The sequence below is a fragment of the Podarcis pityusensis genome (assembly GCF_964106645.2).
Source record: "Podarcis pityusensis genome assembly, chromosome: 11".
Classification (NCBI taxonomy): domain Eukaryota; kingdom Metazoa; phylum Chordata; class Lepidosauria; order Squamata; family Lacertidae; genus Podarcis; species Podarcis pityusensis.
The window spans coordinates 57,152,212-57,177,134 of NC_138036.1; the positions used below are offsets into that span (position 1 = coordinate 57,152,212).

The 24,923-nt window shown below is 43.1% G+C and overlaps 1 protein-coding gene across 2 annotated transcripts in view; it reads left to right on the top strand.

Moving 5' to 3' along the window:
- The first annotated feature begins 7,514 nt into the window (after positions 1-7,514).
- Positions 7,515-24,923, top strand: part of SLC28A3 (solute carrier family 28 member 3) — a 50,759-nt gene continuing 33,350 nt past the window's right edge. For both annotated transcript variants that reach the window (XM_080972653.1, XM_080972654.1), the window contains exons 1-4: positions 7,515-7,677; positions 18,337-18,429; positions 20,153-20,235; positions 20,958-21,049. In XM_080972653.1, coding sequence (XP_080828779.1) covers positions 7,618-7,677; positions 18,337-18,429; positions 20,153-20,235; positions 20,958-21,049 — 328 coding nt within the window. In that variant the 5' untranslated portion in view covers positions 7,515-7,617. The remainder of the gene's footprint in view (positions 7,678-18,336; positions 18,430-20,152; positions 20,236-20,957; positions 21,050-24,923) is intronic.

Below are 24,923 nucleotides of genomic sequence, written 5' to 3' on the forward strand. Positions count from 1 at the left end.
ATATTGGACCTCTCAGAAGTAGAAGCATACATATGTACTCAGAAGGAAGCATGGCTCCCCAAATCTCTTTTCTGATGAGAGCAGCTTTTGTATCTCATTTGGAAACCATTACTTTGGGGTTTTCACCAGCTATACGCCATGATCATCACAATTATCTCCCTTCATCCCACCACCAGAGGGCAAAGAAAGCATGTGGGTGGATGGAAGAACAATGGGCAGGGAGGACTTGACTTCTTCTCCAGCTCACATCAACTTCTAACTTTCCAGGATGAAATGCTTGCCTCACATAGGAGCCAACTCCTAGGGGCCAAGATCCCTCCCCCCCCCAAAAAAAAAATCTTTAAGGAACCCCCTGCCCAGTTTATGGGCATTGCCATTCAAATGGTGTGCATGTGCCACATCTTGTGATTGATTATGTGGGGCAGGGTTTACCTTGCCCACCTGATCTTTGATTCAAGTTGGCACCCTGGTTGCCTCATAATTGAGAATAATATTACAGGCCACTAATCATAATATTTCCAAGCCAGAAAATGCAAAAATAGGAAGTGTCACTAATTAAAAGTGCAAAATTCACCATAAGCAAATTTGGAAAATCCGGTTAAATTAAACAGATTGTTTCTTCTTACTGGTTTTTGGATAAGGGAGCATGCTACTATTTTGCTAAAACAAATTCTAGACAGGCAAAGCTTTCCTAGAATCATGGAATTGTAGAGTTGGAAGGTACCCTGAAGGTCATTAAGGCCAACCCCCCCCCCCCCCTGCAATCCAGGAATCACAACATTTACAAAATTTCACACCCAGCTCTTCCTAGAAGGCTCGGGACTTGAAATTCCTGATGGAAGGGGGAACCATTGCAGCAACTTTCTACAATTAATCATGAACTTTCAACATTTCCTCCACACCCTTTGTGAAGCAGAAGGCTAGTACTGTGGCTTCTGAAGGTCATTTGACAATTTCTATAAAAACAGAGGTGATAGTGAGCTATGGAGCGAGCTAAGATTGCTTCTGGCTTTATAACCCAAGTGACCCGAGTACATGCTAGCAAACTGAGGTTTGATTAGTCTTCTGCCTCCTTCATTTAAAAAAGCAAAATGTGCACTTCTGTCTACCCTCTTAATAATTAAAATATTGTTGTTTTTTTCAGGGCAAACATCCTACAGCATTTGAGGACAGATTCTTCATGACATCAACACTAACCAATCCGTGCCATGCACAACCAGTTTTGGTGGAAAACTAAGAGAAATTGTCTGTTCAGGGCTGCCTCTGGTGAGAAAAGACAGCACTGAATTAGAAGCACGGAGGGTGTTTCTTTTGTGATCACACTGCCCTAAAAATGTGGTATCTCTATCCTAGGCGCCATCTCTATAGAGCTGAGGGGGCCAAGCCGCAATGTTGAGGCCTCCTCCAGACAATGCATGCCTCCTCCTTGGCCTCCTCCTGACGATGTGCGCCTTGCATGCCACCAATGCCACTCCTTGCCTATAAAAGCAGCCAAGAATGGCTCGAACCACTGGAACTGTCCATTCACTGTCCACCGCCTTGCCTTCACCATCTCTCTACCACTCTGACAGTGACTAGGACAAAGCTTCTGCTTCTGCCACAAGGCCTCCGTTGAGGCCTGCTGCAGCCACAGACATACTTCCAGAGAACAGAATACAACATTGTGTGAACATGATGTCACAATGTCACATCGCACATGCAACACTGCCCCCCTCCCAAATCTGGGGTGCAAGTCAGCACCTCTGCCTTCCATTCCTTATTGCTGACAAATATCCCAGAATCACACAGTGACAATGATCTCTAGAGGCTTTGACATGGTCTCTTGAAGTTAACTTGTGTTGGAGGATGTGGCAGTTTCTTAAGATGGCTCCTTTTCATCAAGTCTCTCATTGGCTCAAGTTAGAAATAATGACAGCAGGTCCATGACTGGGTCTCCCATGCTTTTTCTTCCAAAAGTGAATTGAGTTGCAGGGTGTGCAAATCAGATTTGGGCCATGGTGCTGCAGGAGAAGCGATTAACTCTTTCCGCTTCTCCCATTTAAGTTGGCCCCTTCCCAGTTAGCATTTGCCTCATGGTGAAAAACACAGTTACCTGTATGTTGTCTTCAGTGAGGCAAATGACAGCTGAGGGGCAATTTAAATTGGGAAAATGGTATTTTGGGTGGAGGTTTAGCTCCCCTGTTCCCACGCTGTAGCCCCAGCCCAATTCCTCCTGCAACTACATTTATCTTTTAAAAAAATAAAAATAGTGGTAGATTTGATCAAAGTTTTCATGGTTCTCGTGTGTAATTTAGCTAGTAATCAGCATTTCCAGGCATAGGTACCAATTCTATAGGACTGGTGTGTCTTTTCACACACACACACACACACACACACACACACACCCATCTGTTGGGATGGGGCTGAGCCCCTCCCCCCCCCCATCTTGAGGGCCCGGGCCTTGCAGCAGTGGGGGCAGCTTCAGCGGGCTTAGTGCTGGTGGTGATGCTCATAGCAAGGAATTAACATACCCAAGTCTTATGCAAAGGGACCAAATTGCCCCTGTAGCTCTCAAGTAGTCACTGATGCTTATAGAATAAGGTGAGGACAGGACTTAATAAAACTTAGTTTATACAGACTGAGAATTGTCCCATTAATGCCACTCTTGGCTCAAACACGAAAAAGGGTGGGATATAACTCCAATGAATAAAAATAATGTAAGCTACAAAAACTCTTTGGTTTGGTTATGTCCTACACTGAATAAGAGGCAGTGACCACATTTGCACCAAAGATTTAGTCAAAAGTGGAACCTTTGAGGCGTAAGGCTTTCCTTTATCTTATTTGTAAACAGAGGATAGTAGACCACCCAGCTGACATGATTCCTTTTGAAAAAGCCCTTTGATGTAATCAAATACCTTGTGTTTTCTCAGGTTAACTCCCCAATGTCACTATTTCAATTATAGTGTATTAAATCACTGGTGAAACAGATCTGCTTTTTAAAAAAAAGGAATTTCAGAGGTAAGGAAAGTTATGGGGAATTGCACTAAAAAGTGTGAGGCAAATGACAGCAAATCCTCAATAAAGGGCAGGCATCGTATAATCTCCATGCAAGCATATCAGGGTGAAAGCTGAACAACAAGCCCTCTTGAAAAACTCCAAAGTAATCAAAGGTTGGAAGAAAGCGGTTGTATTTTTTTAATCTCAACCATCACATATATGTCTTGCACATGCTGCAAAACAGACTCCCCGTTTATAGCCTTTTGGTTTTGTTAATGGTTAAAATAAATTGATCTATTTAAAAAAACATACGGAGGAAAGAATAGCAGAACTCCATGTAATATGTGCTTTGATTCCCCCTGAGCCTAAATTTAAGACAAAGTTATCTTTCCTCATTTTTAGCATACTGCCCACTCATTACAAACACTGTTAAGTCAAGCTGCCACCTTTACTTTACTGAAAAGGACACCTGCACGGCGGCTAATGTTCCATGTCCTTCATCTAGTCACTTTGTGGCATATTCTGTATGAGTCTGAGCATTAGCAAGACACAGATTCATAACATCTTAGTGCACATAGTGTGCATTCTGCACCACTCCAAGCTGCTGTGGGTTGCCATTTCTATATATATCTATATCTATATCTATATATCTATATATATCTATATATATCTATCTATATATATATATATTTAAAAAGCATCTATGCCCTGGGTCTTGATCTGGTTGCCTTTTGCTTCTTGATGGTATCGAAGACACACAGTTACAACTTTAGATGAAAGTTGTGACCTTAGCATGACTCATTCTGGAATAGTTACATAACAGAGCACAAAGCATTCATTAGCAAGAATCACACCTATTACTATACACCAGGAAATGACTGCGTGGCCACAAGCCAGCAGCCGTAAAGGAGCACACAACTATTGTAACTGTTCACGAGGACTTGTAAGTGTTTCATGACATCAACAGAATTTCCTTACCATTACAGTGTTTCACTGGTATTGCTTCATTTAGTATGTGAATAGTAGTCACAAGTGGAAGCATTGAACTCGATGGAAGGATAGCCAGCTCAAAGCCACAAAGCCTCCCCCACAAACACACGCAAACATTAGACGTAAGAATAAGGCTTTGCAAAGCAGAGCAGGTCTTTGTGGCCATCATCCTGAAGCCCTGTGAAATGCTCTCTAGCAAGGTCTCTCTAAATTCCTTGCAATAAACAAAAATCTGCCCTTATTCTCTTATGGGGAACACAAGAGCCCTTATGGGGAACACAAGAGCCCTTACAGACTTCTTTGTAGGTTCTCCATTGGTTGGAGAAAATAACAGAGGCCAGCCAGAGAATATTGAGAAGCAAAGCAGCTCGTAAGCCTGATCTTTATTGAGCTGTTGCAACAGGGTGCTCCCCCCACATGCAGGAAAGGAGGAGGACCCAGAACAAATGTGTGCCTGCCCTTATATAGACATTTTAAATTGCCTTCCCTGGAGCTCAAGACCACCCCTCCATATATCATACATACATCACAGAAGGGGTGTAACTCAAGACCACCCCCACAAACATCATACCGTATTTTTTGCTCTATAAGACTCACTTTTTCCCTTCTAAAAAGTAAGGGGAAATGTGTGTGCGTCTTATGGAGCGAATGCAGGCTGCACAGCTATCCCAGAAGCCAGAACAGCAAGAGGGATTGCTGCTTTCACTGCGCAGCGATCCCTCTTGCTGTTCTGGCTTCTGAGATTCAGAATATTTTTTCTTGTTTTCCTCCTCCAAAAACTAGGTGCGTCTTGTGGTCTGGTGCGTCTTATAGAGCGAAAAATACGGTACCTATATCACAGAAAAGGCGGTCTACAACAGAAATCTGAGTGCGTTGTTTATCTCCTGTCTGGCAGGTTACCTGTTAATGGTCACTTGATTAGATACCCTGGGGAGCCTGGCCAGCCTTTTGTAATGACAAATACTTACCGGTAGTTCCTGAGCAAGGTCACAGGCTCACCCTATTCATACACAGACATACCCTTAAGACAGGATTTGTGAACAAAAAGACAATGGCGAGGCTTTTCCATTTTCCTTGACCTTGCAGAGAAATATTTAAGGTCAATTTGGGAGGGACAAAATGGTTTCAGGACTTTTTCTGTGGGGTTTCAGACATGTGGTTTATATATGCAGTTATGAACATTATATATATATATATATATATATATATATATATAACCTTAATTTTTTTATTTCACCTTCATAACAGAATATAAGGCTTTCTGTTTGTTTCGAATGGTCTTCCAGAGAGAAGCAGAGTTTCTGTTACTGGAACTTGGCTGTTGTTTTGATAGCCAAATGTTGCTCAAGTGTGTTATGGTGTGTGCCTTTGCAACGGCAGTTTCCCCTTGAAGTTTCTTTGCTCCAGTACAGCCACCTTAAGGTTACTGACAGTGTGTCTTGAGAGGTTGAAATGTTCCCTTAATCCTTTTTTCAATATTGCCACAAGCCAAGACAATGACATTTGCCCTCTCACACACCTTAGGCGGCAGGCCTGTACTTGCTTATAGGCAGCCTCCCAACACAAAAGAGTTACTCACTGGTAACAAAAAGGCACATAAGGGCACAGGTACCAGCGCCTGTGGCAGATATAGACGTCAATGCTACCCCCATTTCTACTTTGGAAACACTACTAATTATATCATCCACAACATAAGGGGATCATTCAGCTGCTCATTTTTCAATGCAATATATGCAATATGTAATTTGGCATGGTTCACAGGGAAAATAGGCTAGCCTCTATGCAAAGGAATACGGTAAATGGGTGCAAATCTGGGATTTGGCTATTTCAGCCTCATAGGGCACCCTGTAACTCATTGTATAAAAAAACTTCAAAGGGAAACTGCAGCATGAAACTGCTGAATTAAAATTTGTTAGAAATTGTAATGTTCCCTCTTGTGGATTGAATCACCACAATGGATTTTTTTTCACACCACATGTGTTAATTGGTTGTTTGTGTTAATTATTACAGCTGGTTCTCTGTGAGTGTACAAATGGCCAGTGTTAATAATTGCTTTAAAACGTCACTGTGTGTACTTTTCTCCATTTTTTCCCTTTCCTGGGTTACGATCTTCCTCCCAGCCCTGTATATATAAGCCTGCAACTCATAATAGTATTTCATGCATCTGATGAACTGAACCTCCATCTGCAAAACCTTATGCCATAAAAATGTGTTAGCCTTTAAGATGCCACAAGACACTTTGTTGTTAATTCAAATAGTAAAGGATCCATCTCAAGTTTGACAAGTTTTAGTATGTTGTACACATTTATTGTTCTTAGCACTGAATTTTTAGAAGTAACAAAGAATATTGTAAATATTAAACATTTTTATACTCCATTGGTGACAATCCTATGTATGTTTCCCACTGTTTATGCTGATTGATAGAAGTACACAACATACGGTGCAATAAACACACAAATAGAAGCTTAAGTATGCTTCCCCCAACATCTGCTTTGTAATCAGCTGTGGAGCCACAGTTTGTGGGTCTTCTACATGCACAGGGTACCTCTGCATTTGTGCACTGGGCAGATGCCAACACTGAAGCATATAGAGAAACCTCTGCTTGTATGAAACTCCAAGAAAGTGCATATCAGAGCCTCACATGTACCTACAGACTTTGTTGGGTGTTCAGGTAGGTATAGGGGTTCCTCTTGGTAGTTCCACCACCCTCAAGAGGTTCTGGAGATGGCAGCCTCAGAGTGGGCATTCTCTGGGGCATCCCATCCCACAGAGGTGTGTCTGGCAACTTCATTATTTGGGTTTTTGTCATACGCTGAAAATGTACCTCATTACCCTGCCTTTGACACTGGAGATATATTTTAGAACCCACCCTATTTTCTTGACTGTAATTTGTTTTAACTTATTTTAATATTGTTTTTCTAAAATGTTTTCTAAAATGTTAATAATAATAATAATAATAATAATAATACCCCGCCCTTTCTGGCCCAAACCAGGCTCAGAGTGGCTAACATCAAATGTATAACACATTAACATAAAACCAGGCAATCAATTAAAATACATCCTAAAATCAGATCAGGGTCAGAATAAAATCCAGTCAGATGGCAACCCGCAGATTAGGGTTGGAACCTGCTATTGAACCTGGTGGTGAAGGGTGGGTAGGAAATATATCATCATCATCATCCACCCCAATTCAGTGGCACTAGCTTAGCACATATCCACCATAACCCCTCTCGCTGGGAACTCCTAAGCAAAATTCCAAGTATTCAGTTTATTTTGGAGCTCATAATGGAATGTTTCCTGGGGACCTACAACCCTGGCTATAGAGGGGTAATGATTTAACAATCATATGAAACTCTTTTGGGTTCAAAGCCATGTGTTAATCATCATCTCAAAAGTTTCACAAGCTTGGGTTTTCACACTGGTTTGTTTGTGTGAGTGAGTGACTCCTCAGAGACACAGGAAGGTGGAGCAATGAATTCAGCATAAGAACCCTGGGAGTGGCTACAGTCAGGTAAACTTCTAGTAGTAAGAAGAACTACTGTACACACAGCTTAATTTGATATTGTTGGTGGCTGCATAGGACCACAGCCACAGCTTTGAGAAGTGTCTTTTTTTAAAGCAACAACAGCCTTGCTCTACCTGAAGAAACAAATGGCTATACGGGAAGGAAATGGCAGTTTTGCCAATAGCTACAGGAACCCTGCATTTGAGGTAAGATGAAAAGGTTTTCATTCTGTGGAAGGCTAAAATGGCACAGTAAGGTTTTAGGGAGCTTATCTGATCAACAGGGACAAAGGATTTTGCAATCCCTGGTACACCTGCCAAAATGTATCCTACCTGTGCTCTTGACCAAAAGGCTGAATACAATTGGGGTATTGTGAACAGAACTTCCCGTCACTGCTTTCTTTGTCACTTACTGTATCACTATAGCAGACAGAACAATTCTTGGCATGTTTGTTTTTCTGTTTTAACTTTGGAGCCTTGTTAGTTTTGCTTACAGATTTTAAACATTCTCCTGCCTCCTGCTACCTTTCACTGGCTGAAATTGTGCTCAGCAAATTATCATGGTCATTTTGGCTCTATGCCTGCTTTGGTAGTGTGGTAAAGTGGTTAGAGTGCCAGACTAGGGTCCATGGAGTTCTGTGGGTGACCACAAACAAGGCAGTCACCACCCCTCAGCCTAACCTATCCCTCATGGGGTGGTGATGAAGATGAAGTGTGGAGAGGGAGGAAAGTGTTTACATTATCCTATGAAGGTAGAGATAGGGTACACCCATTTCTCCCCCAGGTAGAGATGCTCTCCAGTCAAGAGAAATAGCCATAGCCTGGACCGTAGAATTCAGTAACAATGCAACTGCTTTGCACCCCGTAAGTCCAGGTTCAATTCCTGGCATCTCTGAGTAGGAACAGCAAAGGCCTTGTCTGAAACTGCAAACAGCTGCAGCCCATCAGTGTAAACCAGGGGTGACTGGCAGATAGGAAGGCATAAGCAGGAAGGATGTGGTTTTCCTTCCCCTTTCTTTTATCCAGCTATACTATAATCTGTATGGTCAGAGGTTGAGCTCTAGGAGGAAAGAGAAGCCAGGAGCAATTGCCTATCTGCTGTGCTGATTTAAAAAACAGGCTTTATGATTAAGCAGTATGCAAATTTTGTTAAATAAATAAACCAAATGGGTACAACCCTTCATAACAGTGAGAAGAAATTCAAGCGTTTGTAAAGTATTTTGGGATTTAACATTCCAAGGATCAGAACCTGCTTTTTAAATAAACCCATCATTCCTCCCCCCCCCCATTTCTTTAATGTAGCAGCAATATGCCATTAAAAAAAAACCCCAATGTAAAATGGATTATTTTCTAATAGTTTGTAGTACATATCATGACATAATCCTCTCTAGGTTTACCAGGTCAGGACGCGGGTGGCGCTGTGGGTTAAACCACAGAGCCTAGGACTTGCCGATCAGAAGGTCGGCGGTTCGAATCCCCGCAACGGGGTGAGCTCCCGTTGCTCGGTCCCTGCTCCTGCCATAAATAAATAAATAGGTTCTGCTCCGGCAGGAAGGTAAACGGTGTTTCCGTGCACTGCTCTGGTTTGCCAGAAGCAGCTTAGTCATGCTGGTCACATGACCCGGAAGCTGTACGCCAATAAAGTGAGATGAGCGCCGCAACCCCAGAGTCGGTCACGACTGGACCTAATGGTCAGGGGTCCCTTTACCTTTACCCCTATTGCACCTGCATATTTTCTACTGCAGGTTGTGAGATTGATAGTGGCTCCTTATGTTAAATACCCCATCTCCCAGTGCCAGTGATCAAAACTGGGGTGCCTTGTGGCTACTTTAACTTTTAAAAAATATGGAGTTAGCCGATCACAGACTTCCCGTATCCTGCTGTGTTTAGACCCAAGTTTCACACCTTAGGGATGCACTAAGTGTTTAATCATTAAGCTTAAACAAAGAGCATCATTCATTCATTCATTGTAGAGAGTAAATCAGTGAATTATCAGCTTATATCAACTGCTTACTGTACATACAGCTATCTACTTCCTAATGGTCAAAAGGTCATAATGGGAATGCTTTCTAGGCTACTAATGGGAGTGGCCTTGCAGTGACAGTCTTTGTTCCCTCCCTCCCTCTGTGTTTGGAAAGGTCTTTTCTAAGACCATCAGCAATTAACAAGTGGTTAATTGCTTTAGCTCCAAGCCAAGAAAAGCTTCACACACTCATTTCTGCACAGCAAAGGGTTCTCAAATGCAGATGCACTATTTATGTTAATTCTAGTTGGCTATCATGAGTAATTTGAGGCAGCATGGGTTGGCTTCCCTACCAAACCAAGAAAGAAAGAAAGAAAGAAAGAAAGAAAGAAAGAAAGAAAGAAAGAAAGCTGCTGACATTTGACAGTAGTAGGAAAGGCTCTTGCATCTGAGTTCTCCCTCTCTGCTCTGAAACAGTGAGAAGACCTACAGTCCTGGGGCAGAATAGGGAATGAGGAAGCTACAGCCACAGAAGATGGGAACAGCCATAATGCCTCAATGGGAATGGAGAATTTGGGCCAGGGGGTGGTTATCCACAGCAATTGTAGGTGTGAAATTCAAGGGATTTCACACACAGAACACTCATGCAACAAAGTCCACTTTCCTCCCTTCTCCTCCTCCCTTGTATCACATGCACACACCCTAAACCTTCCAGGCACCCAGTGCAGGTTTAGGGGGTGAGGTGCATGGGGGGGGGGAGAGTCTCATTGCATGAGCAGACCTTGTTCCATGCATGTAACAGCTTTGTTGAATCCCACCCTGTGTGCCTAAAAAGACGAAAGCAGTCCTTTAAGTCAGCTACTTTGGAGATTTAATGCAAAGCTGGCATTCCCCTAAACCTGGTTATACATTTCCTCTTGTATATGTATCATACTGTTCTGGTTACTTAAGGATCAGCTCTCAGAGAATGTTCTCACTGGTAATATATATGATAAATAATTTTTCCCAGGGTGTACACACCTGTTCTTCATGTCCCCTAGCTCATCTCTCACAGAGCAGGTTTTGCATGCTTTTGAAGCATTACAGACACTATTCGTTCTATTATTTCTATGTCATTTCCAACACTCTGAAGGCATACAGACATGAAATATGGAGACTTCCCAGCATGACTTTCCCTTAGGGCATAGCAGATATTTGAACATTCCAGTAAGAGGTTTTCCATTCATTTCAAATGGGGCTTGTGAGGGATAATTTCTCAGTGGATTTTGCTCTTGTGATATAATAGTATTCATTGTTCTTTTTCTTTCTAAATAAATCTTTGCCGTGAGCTGCCTTGACTCACAAAAGTGACACAGAAAGACTGGAGTGGAATATTTAAGTAAATAAATAACTATTTTTCAAATAGGGACTTGCCTAAGACCATGCAGGAAGCTCACATCAGAAGTGAAATTTCAAGTGGGGATTGTAGTGGTTTTTTTACACTTCATACTTAGTCACTGCACTCTACTATGCGGAACTGTGGCTTCTTTCACAAACGTGCCTTTCCCGTCAGCAACTGGGCAATGCAAATCTCTTGAGGAAATACATGTTCCTCTGGTTTAAACTCTGATGCCAAAACAGGACCGCCCATATAACAAATCCTGGACTAATGTCAACCTCCTGAATAGTAAAGCCTCATAATCCAGAGTGCAGCATACAATTAAGCAAAAGAGTGGTTTTTGACTACATCAAAGATAAGGGTTGTTGTTTTTTCCCACAGACAGAGAACTGCATTTCCTTCTGGGCAACTTTCCTGGGGGTCAAATGCCAGTGATGGGTAGGAGCAGAGGCAAACATGGGCAGAACAATGAACGTGTATTTTACCTTTGAACAGCAGGCTAGTTCCTACACACACTCATACAACCCTCTATATCCTCTATCCAGACATACAAGCAGCATGATCAGCATTATCAGAGTGCACAGTTAAAATTTAGCGGGGGGGGGGGGGGACAGTCAATAAGGGAGCAAAACAGGAGCAGTGCAAACACACCCACCTGCTGGCCAGGTCCAATTCCCCATCCCTGATCCAGAGTCAGAAACTTAGGCTGGGTTTACACTGTACCTATAAAACATATTAAAAGCACACACAAACAGCGGCGGAGGAAGCCGCTCGGGCACTTGGGACAAGCCACCCATAGGGGTGGGGTGCACTGCGGGGCCTCTGGAATCTTCCTGCCTCCTCCCACTCAGGCGCCCTACAGCTGGGGGGGGGAGGCAGGGGGTGGACCATTTGGGTAGCGTGGAGCCTTGGCGCACCCATGCCACCGTGTCTCTCCCAGGAGAGACGCATGGCTCGGGCGAGCCCCAGGCCCCACCATGAGTGCCACCCTGCATTTTGTCACCCCCCTCAGTGGTGACACCCAGGGCAGCCCACATCCACTGCACCCCCCTTCCTCCGCCCCTGTGCACAAACACACACAGACAAGGGTTGCTGGGAATTGTGACTCGGAGGGATAAACCACAGTGCTTAGAATTCTTTGAGGGAAAGAACATGCTTCAAACGTGCTTTCTTTTCAAATAAGTTTTATTAGTTTTCCAACATTCTCTCAATAATACCCAAATTATAGCAATATCAATTGTTATAATGTGCTCATAATTGTTATAATGTCCAGATGAAATGTGCTTTAAATGAATAGCGCCTACACAGCCCGTGAATCACTCTGCCCATTTGGGTGGTATCTTCAATGCTGTTGTTTTGTTTTGCTTTTACACATTTGTTGTACATTTAAGGCAGAGATGGTGAAGCCGTGACCCTCAAGATGTTGCTGTACTCCCAACACCTATCCTCAGCCCCAGCCAGCATGGCCAATGGTTAGGAATGACAGCAGCCTCTGTTCAGGTTTCACCCCTCATTTAAACAATACAGCCTAAGAGGCTCCTCACACAAATGCAAGTGTGCACAGAGAAGGCTCTCTAGAGACTTTCTAACAAGTAGGTCAGAGGTGGAGATGCTTGCCCAAAGAACAGAATTCATTGAACCTGAATGAGCATCTCTAAAGGGCTCAGAATTGCTCTCCTGTATCCTACAGCTGAGGCCGAATGATGGCAATCTGCTTTGGCATGAACTCTGAACCAGGAACCTCTTCAGTAAAAGCCAAGCTGTGTACACGTTACTGTTTACCCTGGCTCCACTGTGCCCCCACTGCTATTGTTTGAAGCCGAGCAAGCAGCGCATTAGTCACAATCCATACCTATCCAGTAGTTTCTTGACAAATGCTGCTGTTTGGCATTTCCTCGCTCAAACAAGCTTCCATCTGCTTTGAAAATGTAAGCTGCAGTTTGTCAATTGGAAGTCTACTCAATAGTGATCCAGAGTAGATTCCAATGTATAGTTAGGAGAGTGAAAACTTAAACACGTTGCAGGGTCCCCCAAAATAGACCAGAGGCAATTGTATTCCATCCAGCAAAGCTTTACTGCTACTGAAGGCAAAAGAGCATAATGGTCACAAATCCAATACAATCAGGATTGGCACTGTCCATAAGAAATCCAGTTGCAGCAGACTTAACTTATACTTACAAGTTACTTATAATAAGCATATAGTATACTGCAACAAAAACCACACTAGAACAAAAGAGAGACAGAAAGAGAAAGTGTGAAAGCCAGGCTCCTTCTGGCTTCTTATTATAGTACCAAAGATGTCATGGACTTTGAAGACACTTGAACTCAGAATGCAAGGGAGAAACGTGCTAAGAGGAAGGCACGCTTGGCAAATCCACACCGTGATCAACTCCAGCCCAGGAACCAATGTCCCCACTGTGGAAGGACATGTGGGTGCAGAATTGGCCTCCACAGTCACTTACGGACTCATTGTTAAAACCGTGTTTATGGAAGACAATCTTACTCAGCTACGAGTGATCACCAAAGAAGAAGAAGAGAAAGAAGGCAGAAAGACAAAACAGAACCAGTTACAGATAGGTAGCCGTGTTGGTCTGCCATAGTCAAAACAAAAAAATTCCTTCCAGTAGCACCTTAAAGACCAACTAAGTTAGTTCTTGGTATGAGCTTTCGTGTGCAAGCACACTTCTTCAGATACACTGAAACAGAAGTTGCCAGATCCTTCTATATAGTGAGAAGGTGGGGAGGGGTATTACTCAGAAGGGTGGTGGGAATGGGTGATTGGCAGATAGCTGAGATGAGCCTGTTGACGACTCTTAATGACTGCAATAGGTCTTACAAAACAGAACCAGTTTAAATCAGCTGTACCCAGCTTCCCAGAAGGAATAACCCAAACATCAGGAACCTTCTGCTTGCTTCTTTCACATAGAGAAGCTTCCAGAACCCTCTTGAATTAAGTAGAATAGGGGGAAAATCTCTACACATCAGATCAATACTTTCTGCACTAAGAAATGCAAACTGACACAGTTAAGCTGAGGTGTGTACATTTGTGACATCTGTGGTAATGCACATAAGGTGAAGACATCCTTGTCCCCTCTGATGTGTACAGCAACATAAAAATGTTATTTGTTGTTTTTTTAAAAAATGATATTTATTAAGGTTTCAAAGAAAAAAATTACATAAAGAAAAAGAAAAGAAAAAAGACAGAAATAAGAATAAAAAAGAAATACAAAATACAGAAAAAAGATAAAAAGCACTTAAAAAAACACATCAATCTTTCCACCTTACATTCATTTCCTTGCTTCCCTGACCACCTCACACCTCCCTTTTTTGTATTCCAATTCAGTTAGTTAATTCAGCAATTTCTTTCCCTCTTTGTTTTTATCTTAATCCTTTAACTTAATATATTATAACTTTGGATTCTCACCTGTTAATAATCCATTTTTACATACACCTTTATAACATTGCTGCTTAAACCACTTAACTTCATTCTGACATCATTCTAACATTCATTAATTTTGCAATATTTCTGTAAATAGTCTTTAAATTTCTTCCAATCTTCTTCCACCGACTCTTCTCCCTGGTCTCGGATTCTGCCAGTCATTTCCGCCAATTCCATGTAGTCCATCACCTTCATCTGCCATTCTTCCAGAGTGGGTAGATCTTGTGTCTTCCAATACTTTGCAATAAGTATTCTTGCTGCAGTTGTGGCATACATAAAGAAAGTTCTGTCCTTCTTTGGCACCATTTGGCCGACCATGCCCAGGAGGAAGGCCTCTGGTTTCTTCAGAAAGGTATATTTAAATACCCTTTTCATTTCATTATGAATCATCTCCCAAAAAGCCTTAATCCTTGGGCACGTCCACCAAAGGTGAAAGAATGTACCTTCAGTTTCTTTACATTTCCAACATTTATTATCGGGCAAATGATAGATTTTTGCAAGCTTGACTGGTGTCATGTACCACCTGTATATCATTTTCATAATATTCTCTCTTAAAGCATTACATGCCGTAAACTTCATACCTGTGGTCCATAACTGTTCCCAGTCAGCCATCATTATGTTATGTCCAACATCTTGTGCCCATTTAATCATAGCAGATTTCACCGTTTCATCCTGTGTATTCCATTTCAACAGCAAGTTATACATCTTTGACAAAATCTTAGTTTTGGGTTCTAGCAGTTCTGTTTCTAATTTTGATTTTTCCACCTGGAAGCCAATTTTCTTGTCCAAATTGTATGCCTCCATTATCTGATAATAATGAAACCAGTCTCGCACTTTGTTTTTTAATTTCTCAAAACTCTGCAATTTCAGTCTATCTCCCTCTTGTTCCAAAATTTCCCAATATTTCGGCCATTTGACCTCCATATTGAGCTTCTTCTGAGCTTTCGCTTCCATCGGTGACAGCCACCTTGGGGTTTTGTTTTCCAGTAGGTCCTTATATCTTATCCATACATTAAACAATGCTTTCCTGACAATATGGTTTTTAAATGCTTTATGTGCTTTGACCTTATCATACCACAAATATGTATGCCATCCAAATACATTATTAAAACCTTCTAAATCCAAAATGTCTGTGTTTTCAAGAAGCAGCCATTCTTTCAACCATCAAAAAGCTGCTGATTCATAATAAAGTTTAAGGTCTGGCAGGGCAAATCCACCTCTTTCCTTTGCATCCGTTAGTATTTTAAATTTTATTCTAGGCTTCTTGCCCTGCCAGACAAATCTAGAGATATCTCTCTGCCACTTCTTGAAACAGTCCATTTTGTCCAAAATTTGCAGTGTTTGAAACAGAAACAACATTCTAGGCAATACATTCATTTTTATCGCAGCAATACGGCCTAGCAGTGAAAGCTTCAAATTTGACCAAATTTCTAAGTCTTTTTTCACTTCAGCCCAGCATTTTTCGTAATTGTCTTTGAATAGATTCCCATTTTTTGGCTGTCATGTTAATCCCCAGGTATTTCACTTTCTTAACCACTGTTAAACCTGTCTCATTCTGAAACCTCTCTCTCTCAATCGGTGTTAAATTTTTCTCTAAGACCTTTGTTTTTAACTTATTCAGTTTAAATCCTGCAACCTGACCAAATTCTTGAATAAGTTCCAAAACCCTTTTAGTACTAGATTCTGGCTCCTGTAATGTCAATACTAAGTCATCTGCAAATGCTCTCAATTTGTACTGTTTAGCTCCGACTTGTATACCTTTAACCAATTGGTCCCTTCTAATCATATTCAGCAGGACCTCCAGGACCGATATGAAAAGCAATGGGGAGATTGGGCAACCTTGTCGTGTCCCTTTTTCTATCTTGAATTCTTCCGTCACCACGTTATTTACAATTAATTTAGCCTTTTGTTCTGAATAAATTGCACTTATACCGTTTTCAAAGCCTTGGCCTACCCCCATCCCCTGTAGGTTCTTCTTCATAAAACTCCAAGAAATGTTGTCAAAGGCTTTCTCCGCGTCCACAAATATCAAGACTGCCTTAGTATTTATGTTCACTTGTAATTTTTCTAAAATATTGATTATATTTCTCACATTATCTGACAAATGTCTACCCGGGAGGAAGCCTGCTTGGTCTCATAAAAATGTTACTTGAAACGCAGCACAGGGAAAGTACTACACCTTGCTGCATTTTAAGCCACTGGTGTGTACATAGCCCAAGTTCCCAAAAAAACCTCTCAGATATTCATATCCGTGAACCTTAGGTGATCCCTTTTTATTTCTATATCATTTTTGCATACCTGCCTACATGACTCGTGGCAATGCAATTAAGCAGTTTCTTTAACCTGGGCAGGATCTGTTTTCATTAAGAACTTTACATTTTCATTTCCTGAATGCCGTGTCAGAGCAGATGATTCAGAAGCCACTCCTGCCCTCGGGATAGAAAGAAAAAGTATTTGCATATAGCATAGCAGTGAAGTCAGACCTATAATCATGCTGCCATTATGACAATGGCAGATTGGGTCCAAGGAAGCAGTGCTTCTTTTCATGGCCTTGATCCAGAACAGAGAACTGACTCATTTCAGTCACAAAGAGATATTCTAAAGAAGCACCAAGGAATCCAAGCATTGCCTGGTTATGTCTAGGAGCCATCTGTGCTGAGAAGTGTGATCAAACACAAAGGAGGGCAGGGCTCCTATACCTTGACCAGTTGTGTCGTGTTGGACATTTCGCCTATACCTTGACCAGTTGTGTCATGTTGGACATTTCGGCAGGCACAACTCATCATGCAGATGTGATAAACAGCGGCATCAGCTGAAATTGCTCTATATAATGAAATTGATGAAGAACATCACCTTCCTTTGTTCTTTTCTGGTCACCCGATTGCAGCTTTCACAAACTTGGTGCCCTCCAGACTACAACTCCCATTAGCCAGGGAAGAAGGCATCCTTCCAAATTTTCTGGTTCCACAAAAGCTCTAGGCAAAATTGCTAGCGTGATCTTTACGGTGAATTGGAGACCACAGGTTTTGAAAAAAACATTGTAAGCAAGGAGAAATCATAACCAAAGGGCAACATATAACAAAACCACATGATTGTTTATACTACACAAGCCCACAATCTAAGACTAAACTTTAAACAGCTGCCAGATACTGTGTAGTTCAGGGTTTTAGTATCTAAGTTTACAAGTATAGCTTTACCCACTTGTGAAGAACTATGAGAAACTGGGGGAAATTGCATCAGTCAAAATTGATGTCAGTAAAATATTATATGCATATGAGTTCTGGCCTATTTGGAATCTGGTACAGCTGCCAACTTTCCAAACAACCATGGGAGTTGTGCCTTTAACAGCAGTTATGTAGACATTAACAGACATTAACACAGGGATAGGGACTTGTGGCCTTCCAGATGATGTTGGGACTACAATTCTTATCATCGCTGACTATTAGCCATGCTGATTGGGACTCTTAAGAGTCCAACAACACAGGTTCCTTATCTCTCCCACAGTTTAGTTCAGTATTTTTTGTGGACAGTCTAGATGCCTGTTGTGGGACAACTAATAAATCTTTGACATGGGTCATGGGGAAACTGAATTAGACTGGACCAGAATACTATGAAGTTAGTACTAAATACTAGGAATCCTTAATTTTGCTGCTCCCGCTTCATCCATTAGGTGCCTCCCATGGTTCCTATAATGCTATTTGAAACTTCCAGGTATAGGGCAGTATATAAATTGAAACAACAACAACAACCTGCTCACCTAAATTCACAATCACCCTTTTTAGAAGGTCAAACTGTGTAGATGAGTAGCAGAGGGTCGACAGTGTGCACAGTCTATGCCCTACAAGAGCTCACTTGAACGTTGTAATAACAGACAATACAACTGCAGGCTCTCACGTAGACAAGTATGGTGTTTCACTGAGGATGAATGTCTGAAAGTGTCTATTGTCTCTCTTTAACTCTGCTATCTTCTTACTAAGGCATTGCAGTGGGGATGTCCTCACTGTTGTTGTCCAATGGGCTGATAAAGGTTTGTTATTAACTTCCAATCGGAACAAATCCTCTGTTTTCAATTGTTGTGCCTTTTAGGAGGAAATCGAAAGTGATGATACAAACAAAAAGAATGATATAGCAATGAGACACAGGAACATGGAAAAAGGCAACGCCCTCCATCCTAACCAGGTAAGAACTACTTATTTCACCCACTTGCTACAAGCACTTCTGAATCTGAATACCAACCAAGCTAAGGGCCAAGGTACACTTCATGTTATAGCAGACTTCCTCAATGTGGTTTCTTCCAGATGTTGTTGGACTCCAACGTTCATCAGCCCCAGCCAGCATGGCCAACAGTCAGGGTTGCTAGGAGTTTTAGTCCAGCAGTGGCAGACTTTGGGCTTTCAGTTTTCAGTGGTGACCTGCGCAACACCAAAATCCGATGTTCCCCCTCCTCTCACATCTCATTCTCAGTTATTGTTGCAGTGTCCCCTGCAACAGCCTCATCGCTTGGCCCCCAGTGCAGGTGAACCAGTTGCACCCCCCCAAAAAAAATCTGCCTCCGAGTTCAGCAACATCTGGAGGATGGGGAAAGCAGTGTTAAAAAATCTGGATTTTTAAAAAAATGGGTGGGGCCAGGAGGAGTTTACCCATTTCCACCTGCCCCACAGTCCTGGCAACACTCACACACAACTTCCATCTTGCAATTGCTGTTGGGGGGAAAATTTTCATTTGGACCATGGTACAAGGGGAACTTCTTCCTGTGATCATGATTCTGATCCCCTGCTGCTTTCTCTTCCTTTTTAAAATAACACTTAAAGGTGATGGTGTTTTTAATATAACAGCCCTAAACCCACAATCCTATGCAGTGTTAGGCTTGCTTAAGGTCATATATGTCAGCAGAGGTAGATGCCTGGGACTGGGCTGCAGAAAAGAATGGAAAAGAATTTTTTTGTTTGCGTGTTCAGACCCAGAAACTTCCCCCCTAAATAAATTCACACATGACTAAAAATTTTGGTTTGTTTTTTGGCAGAATTTAGGCCACAACTTTATTGATTACAGCAAGTGTCTGGTTGCATAAGCTCTGGTTCGACTAGCTCCCTGCACCGTTGCAGGTAGCGCTGACTCAGGGCACCAGCATAGGTCAGCCAAGGGTGAACACCTGGATAAGCGGAAAGCCAGGAACAGGCTATTTCCGCCACCCAAATGTCCCCCTGGACTCAGGCACGGGCACAACCCCCTCTCAGGGGTTGACCAAACCACTGAGTCGCTGGATTCCTTTAATGGAATACCCTTCACATAGGGATGGTGAGAACGTTCTCCCATCCCTATCACCTGAACCGGAGCCTATCCGCAACCTTACAAGTTGTGACGATTTGCTGCATGGCAGGCGAAACCCAAATGGCAACAGCCAATCAGCCAAGTGGGGGAAATTCCTGCCGTGCCCCTGTCCCAATGACAGACGTCACACGACGGCATAGCAAGGTCAAGTGCAACAAGCTCTAAAAGTAGGGAGAGGTGGGCAGGTGTTCCGAATGCACACGCCGAAAGAGGAAGCTCTGGGTCACATGCATGGGTATATATAGGTCCCTCGAACCATTTGGACTGCGTCCCATTGGCCAGATTGTACCCAGCTTCGAGGGACCTACCAGTCAGGTGTTGTGGCTTACCAAATGTTCCCACCCACAACATAGGGTGTCGGTTGTCCAGGTCTCACCGCAGTACGTGCCCTCTTTAAGGGAGGACCCGATTTTCCATCTGTAAGCAGATAAATCTGATTTTCACCTCTTGGATATGGATTGGATGGTAATTATCCTTCAGATTGTGCACTCAATTTTGCAAGAAACAGTAGCTGAGGATGACATGTTCAGGATTCTTCTCTGCTTCTTCCCACCTCCCCCAACCCATCCAGATTGATACAGACATCAGTATTGAAGGTGACCAGGAAGTGGACAAACATGACTCAGGAGAAAACAAGGACTCTGGGTGCAAAGGGTAAAAAAATCATTCCGAATTTCCCACTACCGCTTTCCTCTTCAAGTGAAATGTCACCACATAGATGTGTTCTGTTTGCCAAATCAACATTCAACACCATAATTCCAAAGGTGTCACTGATATGCAGAAGCCTATTCCAGAGATCATCACTTGACCTTGAACTTAAGCCAAAACTGTTATTGTTTCTTTCCTCTAAGTAACACAGAGGGATGTATACAGGGCTGCCCCATTTTATTCTAACAAAATCTTGGGAGGAAGAGACTTGGAGAGATAACAACTTTCCCAAAGCCAGAACTTCCAGCATTTAAGGCCCCATATTTTATACAGAATGTCAGAGATCGGGGGGGGGGGGGGACTCAGGACTAAATTCAGCCCTCCGGGACTTACTTTCTAGTCCTTGGGACTCTCTTCAATCTCCAGACCACAAAACCTCACTGCAGGCTGGAATGTGTCCTTGAACTGTAATAAGGCTTCCTGCCTGTCTGGATAAAAGGCTGAGAATCAGTATGCCAATACGTTTTTGAGTGACTCTACTCTGAAGACAGCACCTTACAAATCTGAGAAATGGGTCCAGAGCTTTGGGTCCAGTCTGCTTCCTTTTGGGCTGCTTCAGGGAAGTCCCGCTTCAGCTTGGAGAAGTAGCCTGCTTCGGTTCGGTATTCCTATTCCTCTGTTTGTCTTCAATTTTGTTTGCTTTCATCCACCCTCTTTTGTCGTTCTAGGTGTTTTGAAAAGAAATACGATTCAGCCTTACACTTTTTCAGGAAACATAAAACCAGAATTCGATATGTTATTTATGGAATACTAATAGCAGGTATTTACTGGACATCACAGAAAATGACAATTGGATGTGTGTGTGTCTGTTTGAAGTCCGAAATTAATTACACAAAATGGAATAACCTTATTAGACAGCAAATGAAACTTATTTGATGATTGCATACCATGTGGAATAGTAGTGCTACTTATTATTAGGATCTACAGAGGGAAAGGTATGATGTACACTTACATCATCATCATCATCATCATCATCATTATTATTACATTTATACCCTACCTTTCTTCCAAGGAGATCAAGGTGGCATACTCCCCCACCCTCAACAACCCTGTGAGGTAGGCTGGGCTAAGGGACTGCAGCTGGCCCAAGGTCACCCAGTGAGTTTCATCACTGAATGAGGATTTGAACCCTGGTCTCCCAGATCCTAGTCCAGAGATAGACCTAGTCCAGAGTCCCATGAGTTCCAGCCAGCGTGGTCAAAGATCAGGAATGAAGAGAGTTGGACTTCAACAACATCTGGAGAGCCACAGGTTCCCCATCTCTGTCCTAGTCCAACACTCTAACCACTGCACCAAATTGGCTTGATGTGATATACATCTTTTCAGTATAGCTCAGTTGGTAGAGCATGAGAATCTTAATCTCAGGATCATGGGTTTGAGCCCCACATTGGGCAAAATATTCCGGCATTGCAGGGGATTGAACTTTTTGATGATCCTTGTGGTCCCTTCCAACTGTACAAATACTTTGATTCTTTGAAATCTCTTTGTAAGATTTCAAGAGACTGCCACCTACTTCTAAACTTACTACAGTGTGACCCTACACATATCTATTCAGCAGTCCTGTTGATGGGATTTGCTCCCAAGTGTGTACAGGATTTCAACCTAAATTATCTAAATTACCCCAAAAGCTCACTGGAAAAACTTGTTGGCTCCCTGAACCTCCCACATTTTGAGAATCATTGTTAGGGCACCTGCTTTGCATGCAGAAGATTCCAGGTTCAATTCATGTTCTCTCTAGTAGGGCTGGGAATGTCTGCTGTCTAAGACGCTGAGACCCATTGCCAGTCTGAGTAGACAATATTGAGCTACAAGGACCAATGGGTCTGACTCAGCAGAGGTCAACCCCCAAATGTTCATGCGTTCAGAAGCACAGTTGGTTTGTAATGATTTTAACTCAACATGAAGCCATACTGGCATTGATATCATGATAGGTAAATGAACTTACCCTATTTTTCGCTCTATAGGACGCATTTTTTCCCCTCCAAAAATGAAGGGGAAATGTGTGTGCGTCCTATGGAGCGAATGCAGGTTTTCGCTGAAGCCTGGAGAGCGAGAGGGGTCGGTGCGCACTGACCCCTCTCGCTCTCCAGGCTTCAGGAAGCTATCCGCAAGCCTTTGGAGCCCGCGGGAGTTCCCGCCGGGCTCCGAAGGCTTGCGGATAGCAGCTTGCAGCCCGAAGCTGTTCTAGCTTTGGGGTGGCTGCGCAAAGCCTCCGCAGGGCAGCGGGGTGCCTTCACCCCGCTGCCCTGCGGAGGCTACAAAGGATGTCCCTGAAGCCTCAAGCCTTTGGAGTGCAGCTGCACTCCAAAAGCTTCAGGGACCTTTGAGGCTGGCAGTGGAGGAAAGCAGCGCTTCCCCCCACCGCCAGCCCCACAAGCTCGGGGGGCAGCGGCAAGGCTGCACTCAGCCTTTGCACTGTTCCCCGACCTGCTCTTGAATGCACCGCACCTTGTTTTAGAGGGGGAGAACGGGGGGGGGGGATTTCTTATTCTCCCCCTCCTATGGTCCGGTGCGTCCTATGGTCCGGTGCGTCCTATGGTCTGGTGCGTCCAATAGAGCGGAAAAAATGGTATGTTTCAGCAATATTGTTTTGTAAACCCCTTTTTGTAATAATTCTCCTGAAGCAAATACATGTTCACACTGTAAGTTGTAAAATGAAGTTATCAAAGCTGGCTGTTCATTCCTACCTTTTGCACTTGGATCAGTAAGGTGGTTCCTCCCACCTTAATCTTTAATGAAAACACAACGAAGAGAGGATTGCAGAAACGCCATGCATTAATCTCACATTACCCCACATGTAGGCACTTGCCTCACAGTGCAAAACAAAGCACACTTTATTTATTTTCATTTTTTACCATGGGAGCTAATATTTAAGGATTCAGTTTCCATGTCTCTAGCTATTTGCATAGCACAGGCTCTGGGGCAAATAGTGAGAAATATATGTGAAAAGGCCTCTCTAAATAATTAGTTCCTTTTCATAAGCACTTCTGCTGTTGTCTGAGGGACTTGGGCACTTATGTGCAAAGGAGAAACACAGACCTTATTTTACTGGTGATCGCAGAGACTTCCTCATTTAAATATACCATGGGAGGAAATGAGCCAATAATGTATCCATTTTACCAAATCATGAAAGTCCCTCAATGGGAGCCAATTCTGTCTTAAATGATCACATTATATTACAGAATAAAGACTGGCTTTGCTAAGTCATGGCTTTTCTTTCATTAGAGCCTCTGCCTCTTCCAAAGCTCTTCCATGAACCTCAAAATAGCTTCCATTCAAATGACTGAACCTACCCTGGACCTACCTGGGACACGGGTGGCACTGTGGGTTAAACCACAGAGCCTAGGACTTACTGATCAGAAGGTTGGCGGTTCAAATCCCCGTGACGGGGTGAGCTCCCGTTGCTTGGTCCCTGCTCCTGCCAACCTAGCAGTTCGAAAGCACGTCAAAGTGCAAGTAGATAAATAGGTACCACTCCGGCGGGAAGGTAAACGGCATTTCCGTGCACTGCTCTGGTTCGCCAGAAGCGGCTTAGTCATGCTGGCCACATGACCCGGAAGCTGTACGCCGGCTCCCTCGGCCAATAAAGCGAGATGAGTGCCGCAACCCCAGAGTCGCCCACAACTGGACCTAATGGTCAGGCATCCCTTTACCTTTACCTTTACCCTGGACCAGAATACAGATTGTGGTCTAACAGGTAGCTGGGCCTGCCCTAGACTGGCCAGGTCTCCTTGAAATACTTCCTGATAGTCTGATAGTCTACAGTTCTTGCATTATCCTCTCCCTTTCACAAGAACAGAGAGTGAAGCACTATGAGTGGAATTCAACTAAGTTTTATTCAGAGTAAATGTGGTGTTGTTTTTACTTACCGTATTTTTCGCTCTATAACACGCACCTGACCATAACACGCACATAGTTTTTAGAGGAGGAAAACAAGAAAAAAAAAATTCTAAACGAAACAGTGGATGTATGATTTTTGTGGTCCACACTGTGGCCACAGACATGTGATTTGACGGTGAGTTTGGGGTAGCCCAATGCAAAAATCCTGAGGATCCATGTGGATCCATGCTTTGTAACCACATTTTTGCACCACTGCGGCCCCAGGCAACAGTGGGTGCGTGATTTTTTTGGTGCAAGCTGTAGCCATGGACATGCTATGTGATCTGATGGTGAATTTGGGGTGACCCAGTGCAAAAATCCTGAGGATCCATGTGGATCCGTGCTTTGTAACCACGTTTTAAGTGGCTTGCTTTAAAGGAGCCAACCGGACAGGAGCCGCTTACACTCGTGTAAGCGGCTCCTCTCCTCTCCCGCTTTGCTCCTTTAAAGAAGCACGCTCTCTCTACCTCTCTCCTCCCCACTCAGCGGCTCTTCTCCCGCTTTGCTGTTTTAAAGCGAGCCACGGAGGAGGGAAGGAAGGGGAACCATGGATCCTCTGCTCACGACTGCAGCAGATCCCCCCCGCCACCCGCAGGCATTCGCTCCATAACACGCACAGACATTTCCCCTTACTTTCTAGGAGGAAAAAAGTGAGTGTTGTGGTGCAAAAAATACGGTAAATTATAGTAATTATTTCCAAATGTGCATCTATATATATAAATTAGCATGTGAGAATCTTTTGTCCTTTTTAAAAT